At 35.5% G+C, this 14,082-nt stretch overlaps 1 protein-coding gene across 1 annotated transcript in view; it reads left to right on the forward strand.

Annotated features, from left to right (window-relative positions):
* The window catches only part of LOC145283564 (GPI-anchor transamidase component PIGS-like), a 79,319-nt gene that overhangs the window by 35,439 nt on the left and 29,798 nt on the right, over positions 1 to 14,082 (forward strand). Inside the window, exons 10-12 of the mRNA XM_080132465.1 lie at positions 3,236 to 3,325; positions 7,851 to 8,020; positions 9,706 to 9,762. Coding sequence (XP_079988591.1) covers positions 3,236 to 3,325; positions 7,851 to 8,020; positions 9,706 to 9,762 — 317 coding nt within the window. The remainder of the gene's footprint in view (positions 1 to 3,235; positions 3,326 to 7,850; positions 8,021 to 9,705; positions 9,763 to 14,082) is intronic.

The following is a 14,082-nucleotide window of genomic DNA, read 5'->3' on the forward strand; positions in this document are numbered from 1 at the left end:
CACATAAACTGTTAAAAAAAATGTAATAAGGCACTGTAACTTCTGCGTGTTGTGGCTCATACAAACTGGGGAGCTAACAGGCAGACCTTGTTAAACCTGTACAGATCCCTAATTCGATCAAAAATTGACTACGGCAGCTGTATATACCAAGCAGCGAGAAAATCGTATATTAAAATTTTAAATCCCATTTACCATACAGGACTGAGACTTGCACTGGGAGCTTTCAAAACATCTCCAGTAGAAAGTTTGTATGCCAAAGCAAATGAGCCTCCATCTAACCTCAGATATAACAAGTTAGCACTGCTATATTATACAAAATTGAAGGCAGATCCCGACAATCCTGCCCACGACTGCACGTTTTATTCCAAGTACAAACATTTATTTCAACAAAAAGAAAAAGCCATTAAAACATTTGGCCTATAAATGGAACCCATTATTGAAGAAGCAGAGATCTCGATAACAAAAATTCACAAAACATTTACTTAAAAAATACCTCCTTGGAACATTATAGTACCAAAAGTTGACTTAAGTCTTAGCAAACACTGCAAGGGAAAAACTCACCCGCTTGTTTATCAAGAAGAATTTGAACAAATCAAATACAATTATCCTAAACATGCATACATCTTTACAGACGGCTCAAAACAAGCAGCGCAGCTGTATATAATAAAAAAATTAAAAAAAAGCAACTCTTGAAAGAAACCTCAATCTTTAATGCAGAGGTTTGTGCAATAGATTTAGCAATTGATTTCATCTCCAGGGATAACAACACAAAATATGTAATCTTCTCCGACTCGCTATCAGCTATAACAGCAATAAAAACACAAAATTGTCTAACAACCCGTTATTAAAATTACAGGCTAGAATAAGCGAATTTTTAAAAACAAAAGAAATTGTGCTCTGCTGGATACCTAGTCATATCAGTATCAGAGAAAATGAATTGGTAGACACAGCAGCAAAGGCTTCTCTAAATGAAAATCAAGATGAAAACTTTAAAGTCCCCTATATATATAAAATAACCCAACAAAGATGGACATGCCGTTAAACACAAAAAAAATAAACAAAAAAAATTTGTTGATTCTATTTAAAATGATTGTCTTTTTATGATTGCTATCTGTATTTCGCCACAGCTCAGTTTTTCATGGATAGTGTCTAAGTATTTATTAAGACTTTTTCATTAGGCTAGTTGATCCTATCACAATAGGTGTATTTATTTCTTTCCGAAAGTCATGTTTTTAAATCATTCTTGAGTTACAAATATTTGTTATTTTTTCCTGTTCAGCTATATTAAGGCCATAGTCATTTGGAATGGTGACATCATTAATAGTTCTTTCGGAATTGTTCCATATTACAATGTCTGGCTTGATGGCTCTGTCTTTTATGTATTTGCTCTTCTGTATGTCTTTGTCATAAAACATTGTCACCTTTCCGTTTGATGTTATCGGTGATGGTTCATGTTCACAGATGTTCGACAGTCTGTCAAACTGCATCTCTCCACAGACTTTCCAATAAAGGTATTTTACATACTTTGTTGTGGTGGACATTCGTCAATTGAATTTGGCATCCAGTTATGTTCATGATGTTAAACAAATGAAAACCAAAGTCGAGTTGTTGATGGCAAAACAATTAATTTTGAAATGAAACCAATCTTATTCATTTCTGTCAGTTTGTTGTAATGCCCACAAATTCCTATTAATCACCCAAAAATGGATTTTCTTTATAAAAATAAAACTACTTGATCAATTTGACATGATTTTTTAAAATACATTTTCATTTTGTCATGGCTATGTACATCATAGAGATTTTTCTTTATTTTTCAATATAGGGAAAATTGTGGACAAGAACCATTTAGTTTATGGATTAATATCTTTTCTCTTCCTGCTGAACAGTGTGCCAATGAAACAACTGAATGATGCAAAGCAGCCATTGAAGTACATGTTCCCACACGGAAGTATCATAGCAAGCCTCACTCTCCCCAATGGTTCACTCCAACGTGTGCAGCAGCCATTGTGTAAAGGCAGCATGCATTCTGTCGATTTATCTGCCATAAGTCAAATACAAATAGATAAAAATTAATAGAAGTTAGAAGTAAGTGTAAAAGTAAAATAGCTGCAGACAAGATAAGGCATAATGAAGTGACTAGGAAATGAGTTGCAGAAAACAGGAACTCATGATTTCTGGAAAATTTATAATAGCGTGGTTAATAATAGATAATCAAAAATCAACAATTCCCTCCCTTTTCAATAACCATGAAGTCGCTTGCATAGTAATTGAGAAAGTTAGCCTACTTGCTTGGCGGTTTATCTATAACTTCACCTTAGACTCCTCAAACCACTCCTTCCTAAATTTTCCTTTGCAGACAAAAGCCACATTCGTAAATTTGAAAATCATCCCTTCTCATATCTGTGATATCATAAAACCTTCGACACCTCCGAAGCGTGTGGGCCTAATCTCATCCCTGCCATACTAATTAAGAAATGCTCTGCTGAGTTTGCCCCGGTCCTCTGTACATTAACAAATGCGTAGCTGAATCTTGCTTTCCTGATAGCTGGAAGTTTGCCTCCATTGTATTAGTATTCAAGAATTCTGGGGAAGTGAATCTCTCAATTATCACCCCTATCAGTCGCCTGTTCTCTAAAAATATCTTTGAGTCTTTAATCAATCAAGCATTAGCCCACCGTCTTGTAAGTGCTAAGCTTCTTTCTGATCAACAGTATGGATTTAGATGAGCCTGTTCTATTCCGGATATTTGAACCATCATCTGAAAACATATACCATGCACTGGATAAGGCAGAGGAAGCTACATCTGTAGCCCTTGATATATCCCAAGCTTTTGATAAGGTCTGGCATGAAGAGCTTCTCATGAAAATGAAATCCTATGGTATTTCTGGATGAATACTCAACATAATTAGACCCTTCTTAGACAAGAGAAAAATCAACATTGTTTTTGATGGCTGTATGTCTAAATAATGGGTCGAATGGCATCAATTGCTGATGGAATGATAGCATGCTACCCCCCTGCGTTGAATAAAGAGTTCCATTTGAAATTTTATACAGATTCCAGAGTTCGACAGAAAGATTTCTGACTTTGATGAAATACACCTGAAAAAGATTGGAGGTTACATTGGCCGAAACATGTGAATAACACAAGATAAGAACATTAACCTGAATAACTCAAATAATACGAATTATCATTCAATTTCAATTTGAAAACTTTTTTCTTTTTTTAAATTTCCAGGATTCCAAGCCTCAAACAATCCCAACTTGAATTTTATTGTTTATGTGCCGACACGAGATCAAACGCCTTTGTTTATTCGAAATGAAAATGGTAAGTCATCATATCCACTTAGGTTTCTAGCAATCTATAATCCTTGTTTCCCAGCTTAGTGGTCTTGTGGATGAATTCTATTTGAAGGAGAAACAGTTTACATTACCTTAGAAGACTTCCTTATACAATACTTAAAAATTAGAATTTGCACAGTATTTAAAAATACTGGTCTTCTGCATCTCAGCACTAATTGATCAGTCTTTTGTGTCATAAATTGCTCAAATCTGTAATACATCAAAAAGTTACTAACCACCTAAATAGAATCAATCTACTTAGCAATATGGATTTCATCCTGCAAGATCAACAGCTGACATGTTAACTATGATATCATCCAGCATCAGTGAATTTATCAATGGAGACTTTGTTTCTAGGACCATGGGTTTTGATCATTAGGGTTTTGTACAAAGGTTTGCTTCACAAATTTGTTAACTGTGTCTACACATGCATCAAATCTTTTCTTTATGATAGATCTATTAAAATAGTTGTTGATGCATATAAGTTTGAAGCTCATGATATCAGTGCTAGCATTCAACCCTCTTCCTAATCTCCAGAATCTTGATTTTAAAAAATGTAAGAAAACTTAAATGCTTGACATTTCGCTTGTCTTATGTGGGGGTTTTCAAGAGTGAAGACTGATAAAATGGTCGATGGCAAGAAAGTCAATTATTTTAGGAGTATATATGCAATTGCACTTAAGGGAACAGCGAGGATACTAAAAAGAGCTCTCGGTTGGTTTCAATAAAAAAGCGGGGCAATGTTGGCAGCTGGTTTGGCTGCCCCATACCCGGCATTACAATCTTCAAAGGAAGAAAAATAAAAAAAAACTAAAATAATTGACCTTCTCAACATAGACCACTTTTAGTGGGTTTCACTCTTGAAAAAGCCCATGTAAGATGGGCGAAATTTGGAGCATTTAGATTTTCCTCCTTCATTTTTTAAATCGTATCGTTTGGATTTTTATCCTTTTATTATTCATAAATGATCTCCCAAATTGTATTTCGATCTTTCTGACTCTCTTTCTTCTGACTTGGAGATGTCGTGCAATGGGAAGAAAAAGTGTGTTATTTCTAATATCTCTAAAACTAGGTATTTCTTCTTTCATCACCTATGCTTAGATTCTTATTTCTCTCTAGTTGAAATGAATAGTTTTTGATCTCAACAGATTTGTATTTCAACCAATCATCACAGTGACAGGTCCCCATATGCAACTTCCACAATGCAACTTCCTTAACAGCCTGGGACTTTTAATGATGCACCACGTCAGGGACTTACATCGTGAACTGACTTTGTTTTACAAACTCCTCTCCATCCCTTTCTTGTCTTGATAGATTACAAAATTGATTTTGTAATCTAGTGGGAGATAATCTCTTCTCTTTCACGCAGAAAAGATGTTGCTAATCTCTCTCTACTCTAGCGTGATATTTATGCTAGGTGCTCGACTTGGTTTCAATCTCTGGTTCTCTCCACCCCTGTAAGACATTCGCAAAAACTTGCCTGGCTGCAACCACATCAAAGAACTTTCCTTTCTATCTCTCTCTACCAAAAACCAAGTGGAACTTCCATGATCAAAGGTTTCCTTTTTAGAGCTTCTCATCTGTGGAAAATAATACCACAAAGCTGCTTCTCAATGCACTACAACATGATTGTCTTCAAATTTAATACAAACAAATACTTGTTCAGCTGTTGGCTCAATTAGATTTGAAACACTACAAGACACAAAGGACATGTTTTTTTAATTTTTGCCACTTGGAAGATAAGGGGCTACTATTTGGGATCCTGTCTACTGTGGACAGTGGGGAGTTGAGCAGCAAAGTGTCTGTTCACATTATATTTAAACTTCTGCATATTAGTAGAGTTAGGGAAGCAGGAAACAGGGAAGGAATTCTAAAGTGTAGCAGTTTGTGGAAAGTAACCATTAGAGTAGAAAGCTCTCCAACAATAAAGGGATGGAATTTTACTTAATCGGAAATATGTAAGGCGAGGGGGCACATATGTTACGAGTTCATCATAGCACTGAAATGCAAGATTGCGGCGATGGGACAGGGGTTGTAGCTTAATTGATAGTGCTGTATCTATTAGATTTGAGACTTTTTTGGAACCCTGTCTAAGAATGAGAGGTTAGTATTAAATGCAGCAGCAACACTCCACGTGTTGGCGAATGATGGCTTTGTAGAGATATAGGATACTCTCAGGTGTGAGTAATTTGCTAGCACAGTAGAAGGAACATACCTGCTTTGCAGCAGCCTTGGCAATGCCCCCAATATATTTGTTCCAATTCATGTTTCCTGTCAATGTTAAGCTGAGGAGTTTGAACGATGAGCTCTCAGGTAGGGTGTTATTCGTCATAGCTATTGATGGTTGTTACAGGAAAGCAGCTTAGTCTTAGTAGCATAAAATGTTACCATTTGTAGCTTTTAAATAAATGAAGTTCCTTTCATTTGATGCATGATTCTACATGATTTTATGAGTTTTTAGCAATTTCATGATGGCTTCCCTTTGTTTTAATGACATTTTACAAGCAGTGAGAATTACTAATATAATTACATATCCTACGCCTTGAGTGCTTCTAAAATTTAGAAGCATGCTTTTAAATGAACTATGTTGCTATCACCCACTGTCTTTGATATGTTAGATATCTTATACATTGTCTTAGGGAGGCTCCATGTTTTGACAAGCTTCTGGGTTTGACCTTTACTCCTGATCTGAAATGGAATACATACATCAGGTCTGTTGCCAAGGTTGCTGCGAGGATATCTCACTAATGTTGCAATTCTCTATCTGTATAACAGCCAAGTATGTCAAAGGATGGAGTATTGCTGTCACATCTGAGCAGGAGTTGCTAAAAACAGCCTATCGTGCCTTAACAGAGTACAAAATAGACTTCGTGGCTTAGTGGGGGATGCCCTTTTCTCTTCCATGCAGCCTCTCTCCCACAGTAAAGACATTGCGAGCCTGTCTTTGTTTTATTGTTATTTTCATGGCAGGTGCTCATCTGAGCTCCAATCTCTGGTCTCCCCTCGCCAATCTTTCACGAAAAACACCCGTCTAGCTGAAACCACTGTCATTAATTTTCCCCACTCTTTATCTGTGCCTAAATCCAAGCGTAGATTCCATGAGCAGAGCTTCTTTCTTAGAAGTGCACGACTGTGGAACTCTCTTCCGATTGCCTGCTTACCACCTGACTACAACTTCGATGTCTTCAAGTCCAACATAAACAAATTCTTGACAAACCGCCCCCTTAAGTAAGGCACTTTGTCGAATCTCCAATGCTGACGATTACTACGATACTATCCCATTGATTACTGTACACACAATAACCCTTATCCCCGAGTGGCTTCCGGGCCTTGATAAGTGGTGACCTCCATGTAAAAAAAAAAAAAAAAAAAAAAAAAAAAATATCTGCTTTTAATACATTCCCGCAGAAATTTTCAAACCAGGACTGAGGCAACCTTTGCTAATACCTCAGCATTTTTTATTATAGTCAGGTAATGTTCTTCCTAATTTTCAGCATAGCGCTACTGGAAGCGGTGACGAGGCAAATCAGTTCCTTCACTTTTATTATTCTTCAGTGTTTTTATTGTGAAACCATTTATTGAAATGAAACTTACAAAAAGGACATTATTGAAAAGTATTCAATAAAAATTAACAAAATTATGCAGATAAAAATAAATAAAATTAGTCTTTATTCAGTTCAACTATAATAGTCTTTTACTTTTAATAACAAAATTTAAAAAAAATAAAAGTTTTTTATTTTATTTAAAAATTTTATAAAAATTATATGTTTACGAAATTATGAAAATAAAGTTTTTTTTTTAAATTTAAAAAATAAGTTTTTATTTTTGAATTTATATAATAATGTTCACCTGCGATGTTTCTGAAAGTATGAAAGAAAAAAAAAAACATTGCTTCCAGTAGCACTACACCGAAAATTAGGAAATTAGAATGACTAAGAATTAAGAAATTAGGATGACTGTTTTTTTATTCCATTTATGAATGCCCCAGCATTTTTATTTCCTGCCATTTTCAACTGAATTATTTACTAGATTTCAATATTTAACATCACTTTTTTAGCAGGTTTTTCAGTTCTTGTTGAGAATTTCTCTGTATTAAAAATATAAAATAAAAAAAAAATCTACCCATAAATTGATCAAGTAGTTTTATTTTTAAATAAGAAAATCAAATCTTATGATTAACCGAACTTATCTGCCATATTGAAAACAATCTACAAAAAGAATATCAAAGAGAGATAATTCAACATAATTCAAACTTGGCGAGATTTATGTTGTAATGCATACGAATTCCTATTAATTGCTTAAAAATGATTTTCTTAGTAAAAAATAAAACTATTTGATCAATTTACATGAATTTTGGAATATGATATTTCCTTTTCATCACAGGTATGTACATCATGCAGATTTGTTAAAACTTTATTTTTTAATATAGGAGTATTCTGGACAAGAATCGATTTTTCTAAACAATTTTTTTATTTTTGTTTCTGAAATATTTCAAATTTTGTGTTTTGCAGGTGAACGTGACCCAACAAATTCGTTTCTGAGTCCTCGTTGGGGTGGAATTCACATTTACAATGCAGAGTCGCCTGGTCCGAATGATACCCTGCCGAAAAAAGTGAACATTGATTTGCATACAATCATGGAAGTTTTCATCACGCAAATCCGTATGCTTCTCAATTTGGAGGTAACTTCTGTTGCTTTTGATGCATCTTGTGTTATATTGTCTGTTATGTATCAGATGTGAAACTGTTCTCTTTGATTCTTTTCTCGGGAGGCTTGGTCTATTCATTCAGAATGATAATTCTGATATTCATTGAATTAATGGATATATCGCGTATGGTTTCACTGTCCCCTAGGCACCTCTAATTATCCAGATTTTATATTTACTAAGATATCGGCCACAACTTGCCCCATATATCTGTATATATTTGAATGGGAATACAAATTTTAATGTTAATTTTAAAAATCTACTTGGTATGATACCAGTGTCAAAAATATTTTTCATTACGTTTTAAACTGGAAAATGTATATACGATTTCCCCCACTTTCTGTTTGTGCCTAAATCTAAATGCAGATTTTATGAACAAAGCTTCTTTCACAGAACTGCCCGCCTGTGGAACACTGTTTCGCTAACCTGCTTCCCAGTTGAATACAACATAGCAGCCTACCAATCCAATGTAAACAAGTTCTTGTTAAGCCATCCCCATAAATATTCAAATTATACCCAATTTACACCAGTAACAATTACTACACTACCACCTTATATTCATTAACCCTTATCCTTGAGTGGCCTTCGAGCCTTGATAAGTGGTGACTCTCAAGTAAAACAAAAATGCCTGTCTTCTCAATAGATTTGTGTTTCAACTAATTGCTATGGAGACAAGTGGAGTGATAGGTCCTCGCCATGTGCAACTTTCTCAACAGCCTGGAACTGTTACTAACGAACCATGTCAGGGACAATCATAAATTGACTTGGCTTTATGAGCTCCTCTCCATCCCTATTTCTGGAAATGGTTTGAGCTTTGTCTTGGCCTAAAAAGGCAGCACGACATCTGATGAAACTTTCTGATATTTGCACTTTGTTTTTGGGAAGATTAATTGTATTAGTTAATTATTATTTGCCTCCCCATTTTTCTTAATTCTTATTAGTTAACTATTATAATGAATTACAAAATGTTTCCTTTGAAAATTAACTGTTTTCTCCATCTGCGTTTTAACAAAACCTGATCTGCAAATGATACAAAGGGGCATAACTCTATAGACTTGAATCACAAAGGGACATAACTCTATAGACTTGAATGGTCATTTACCCGCTTTCCACGACATCAAGGTTAGATATGAAAGTTTGATGGGGAGAGGGGGAATATCCAGCTTCTGAGTGTGCATACTGGAAGGATATAAATATAGATGAGAATGGACCTGTTAGCATTCCCCAGTAAAGATGCCTCAAGTGACTTATAATAAACCAATCCCTTATCCTGAAGGTAGAGGAAATCCTTGGGAGTGTGTACCTTCTAAGTTCGAGCTGGACTATACATCATTCCGAAAAAGAAGGGCTGATGGTTCAGGAGAGCTCCTGTGTTACCAAGGAGTTGAGGTTCACTTTGAGCTTTTGGTTAGAAGCAAAGTGTAGTATCTGTTCTGATATTACACTTCATCTTTTATATTATTGGTTAGTGAAGAAGAAGTCTTTCTAGACAAAGGCAGTTTAAATCTTTGTTCCAATCTAGAAAGCCCCTTTCAGAGGCGCTGGATTTTCCCTATATGAAAAACCGACCTCTGTCCAACCATTATTGTGATTCAGCATTTATTCTTTCTTTCTTTTTTCTCCCCTCATTAAATAGGTGTTTCTTTTTTTTTTTTTTTCAGGTCCAAACACAAGATTCTATATTCACACCAGCCGGTATTGGAGGTGCTACTGAGTGGGTATGTACAGGAGATGCTGTCATTTTACAGATTGAAAAAAATTCAGTTCTTGTCCAGAATTTCCCTCTAAATTAAAAAACAAAAATAAAGAAAAATATGATTAATATATGTACCTGTGACAAAACAAAGATATCATATTCTCAAAATCATGTAAATTGATCAAGTAGTTTTATCTATATATATATATATATATATATAAAATTGAACGTGTCTGTGTGTGTGTGTCTGTGTACATTTCCCTACGCAATAACTCTGTCAATTTTTAGTCTACAGACTCGAAATTTGATATACAGGGTACTGAGATTTGGGAAAATCGATGTGATCGGTTTTTGGCCAGAAATTTGGCGATTAAGGGGTCAAAGTTCAACGATTTGACCTTTGAGAACTCTACCAAACTCTTCCGACAATTTTGGGTCTACGCACTTGAAATTTTAGATATAGGTTCCTTGAACATGGATCTAACTTAATAACTTGATTTGAGCCCAAAACAATAAATTTTAAGGGGTCATAATAGGGGTCAAAGTTTTAAAAAAATTGACCTCTGCGGTCTCTTCCAAATTACTCAGACAATTTCTGGTCTAAATATTTGAAATTTTACATAAAGGGTATTCAGAGATAAGGTAAGCTTTTTCATCAGTTTGGGTCGAAAATTTTTAGTTACCAATATATAAATGTATATATATCTGTTTGCATGTCTGCCTTAAACTTTCAAGAGAGGCGACAAATTTTACCAAGATCAGTATCGTTTTAAAGTTCGACCTTTCATACGACAAATATCGAAAAATTAGCTAAAAACATAAATATCTTTCCCTTCAACTAGACACTTTTCTACAGGGGGGGGGGTCACTTTTTTGCCGATATTTTTGAAAGTTATCCTCTTCTTTAGATTGTCTAGCCTTAATTTAAAAAAATGTTGCTTCCGGTTTGGCAGTGGTCGTAACAGCATAAACGTTAGGTTTTACCCTGTTCTTTTCCTCCTTTGCGGTACGGGGTCGAGCCTGCCTTCCTACTACCACTTTTTTTTTTTTTTTGCTCAGCATACACATCCAAACACCCGGGCAACACCGGGCTGAAATGCTAGTATATCTAGAAAAGTGAACGTGTCTGTGTGTCTGTCTGTGTGTCTGTGTACACTTACCTATGCAATAACTGCTGGAAAACCGCATCTGTGGTACCAGTCTTCAAGAATTCTGGTGAAAGAACTGACCCACTAAATTATCGCCCCATTAGCCTCCTCCTGCTTTTCGCCAAAATATTTGAGTCCTTAGTTAATCAAGCCCTAGTCCAGCACCTAACAGCTGCTATACTCCTGACTGATAAACAATATGGATTCAGGCAAGCCCGTTCAACAGCAGATATCTTAACTGTAGTTTCTGAACGTATATACCGTTCATTGGACAAAACAGGGGAGGGTAGAGCGGTAGCCCTTGATATATCTAAGGCTTTTGACAGGGTATGGCACGATGGTCTTCTCAGGAAAATTAGATCATATGGAATTACTGGAAGAATTCATAATGTAATTAAATCCTTCTTAAGTAAGAGAAAAATCAAAGTTGTCCTCGACGGTTGTACATCTAAACAATATGACATAAATGCGGGAGTACCTCAGGGGTCTATCCTTGGACCTCTATTATTCCTGATATTCATAAATGACCTCCCTGATAAAATTGTTTCGGAGATGGGTATATTTGCCGATGACACCACTCTATATAACAGATATGAGGGGAAAACAAATGAACACATATCCAAGGAAATGGCAGAAACACTAGAGGATGACCTCCAATCCGTAGTGGAATGGGGACAAAAATGGTTGGTCACATTCAATGCTGCTAAGACTAAGCTTGTTTCCTTCAATAACTACAAGAAACCTTCTCTACCACCAATAGCAATGGCCAAGAACATATTGCCTGAAAGTACTTCTTTTAAACTCCTCGGCCTAACGTTTACAGGGAATATGAACTGGAATAGATACATTGAGAGCATTGCCAAGGCTGCTGCAAGGAAGGTTGGCTCCCTCTACCGTGCTAGAAAACTACTTACGCCTGACAGTATCCTATACCTCTATAAGGCCACCATTCGCCCATGTATGGAGTACTGTTGTCACATCTGGGCTGGTGCATCTGCTGCTTGTCTCTCGCTCCTGGACAGGGTTCAAAAGAGAGTCGCCAACCTGATAGGTCCTGAACTGTCATCTAGGCTTCAGCCTCTGTCCCATCGACGAGATGTTGCATCCCTCTGCCTGTTCTACAAATACTTTAATGGTGAATGCTCTGACGAACTGCAAACACTTGTACCTCCCCGCCGTAACTACCCCCGTCAAACCCGACAAGCTACTAAGTCTCATCCCTTTACAGTAGAGATCCCTAGGTGCAAGAAAGCCTTTTACTCCAATAGTTTCTTCCCCAGAACTGCGGGTCTTTGGAACTCCCTTCCGGGATTCTGCTTTCCCAACTGCACTGATATGCAGAAGTTCAAGTGTAATGTTAACAAACATCTTTCTACTCATCTCCCCTCATAATGACCCCACTAATTAAGTCCCTGATAGTAGCCCCCTGCTTCAAAGTTGCACTGTGCCTTGTTTGGGGTGAAAATTGAATTTAAAAAAAAAACTTAAAAAAAAAAACTTTGTCAGTTTTTAGTCTACAAACTCGAAATTTGATATACAAGGTACTGAGATTTAGGAAAATCGATGTAATCGGTCTACAGCCAGAAATTTTGCTGTTAAGGGGTAAAAGTTCAACGGTTTGACCTTTGAGAACTCTTCCAAACTCCTTCGACAATTTTAGTTCTAAACACTTGAAATTTTAGATATGGGTTCTTTGGACATGGATCTAAGTTAATAACTTGATTTGAGCCCAAAACAATAAATTTTAAGTGGTCATAATAGGGGTCAAAGTTAAAAAAAAATTTACCGTTTTTTTTTTTTTTTTTTTTTTTTTTTTGCTCAGCTTATACCTCGAAACCCCCAGGCAATCCTAGTTTTTCATAAAGAAAATCAATTTATGCGATTAATGGGAATTCCTAGGCATTACAACATAAATCTAGTATGTTGGAATTATTGTTGAGTTATCTTCTTTTGTTGCTTCTTTTTTTTCCAAAATGGCAAGTCGGTCCTCGAATACTCATAAAATTTGATTTTTCTTATATAAAAATAAAACAACTTAATCAATTCATATGATTTTTGGAATACGATATTTTAATTTTGTAACGGATATATACATCATACAGATTTTTCTTTATTTTTATTTTTTGATATGGAGGAATTCTGGACAAGAACCAAAAATTCTTATGTTTCACAAAGTCTTTACATCTCAGAGATGTTTCTGTTTTGGTTTTTGCTACTCAAATTTTTTTCAATCTGTCTATATGCTACTAAACCTTGTTTGTTTTTTTATTTGGATTATTTAGACTACTGTTCTAATCTTGAGTGTTATTCTCACAATGTTTTGGCTGATATAACCTCCAACCTTCTTTATATATCATCAGAGTTTAACAGAACTCTGAAATCTTTCTGTTGAACTGTTAAAATTCAAATGGAATCATTTATTTAATCCACAGGGTTACTAATACTCTTTTTTTATCAGCCATGACCGAGTAGAAATCTTAAGTAGTATCGCCCTGTACAGAGGATTGAACCTTCAACTTCCAGAAGTATGTCACTTAGAACTGAATATTACATAGTACTTTATTCATTACACCATAGACCCATGGTACCCCTTTGGATTAAATAAAGTTCCATTTGAAATTCCGTACAGATTCTTGAGTTAAACAAAAGTTTCCAGAGTTCGATAAGATGGACCCCAAGAAGATTGGAGGTTACATTGGTCGAAATGAAAGTAGTAATCGAGATGAAAACAGTAGTCCAAATAATACAATTTATCAATCCTCATCTAAAAAATTTGAAAAACTGATGTTTTTATCTTTCTTGTCACCATGCATGCTTGATCTGTATAAAAATATTTTTGATGGTACGAGGAAGGGCGAATAATTTAAGTAAAGGGTGATAGGAATTGAATGGTAAGAGTGGGGAAGGGGTAAAGGGATATCTGTTACATATAATACGTTAATAGTGATTAAATTAGCTAGTATGGATTTTAACAAGGGTCACATTGAGTATATGTCATCATAAGCCAAATCTGCAAAACAGAATCATTCCCCGGGTTGAATGAAAGATGGGTGATATAAAGTTAGGGAAAAGATCAAATGGTGTAAACAAAACAGAAGTATGATTCAAGAAGAGGAATGATGTCATGTTTTTGAACTGAGAGAAAACAGAAGCTCCCAGATCAATCTGTCTTTGAAAGCTGTGTGACACAGACT

The sequence above is a fragment of the Euprymna scolopes genome, chromosome 8 (genome assembly GCF_053919585.1).
Source record: "Euprymna scolopes isolate OS-2025 chromosome 8, ASM5391958v1, whole genome shotgun sequence".
Classification (NCBI taxonomy): Eukaryota; Metazoa; Mollusca; class Cephalopoda; order Sepiida; family Sepiolidae; genus Euprymna; species Euprymna scolopes.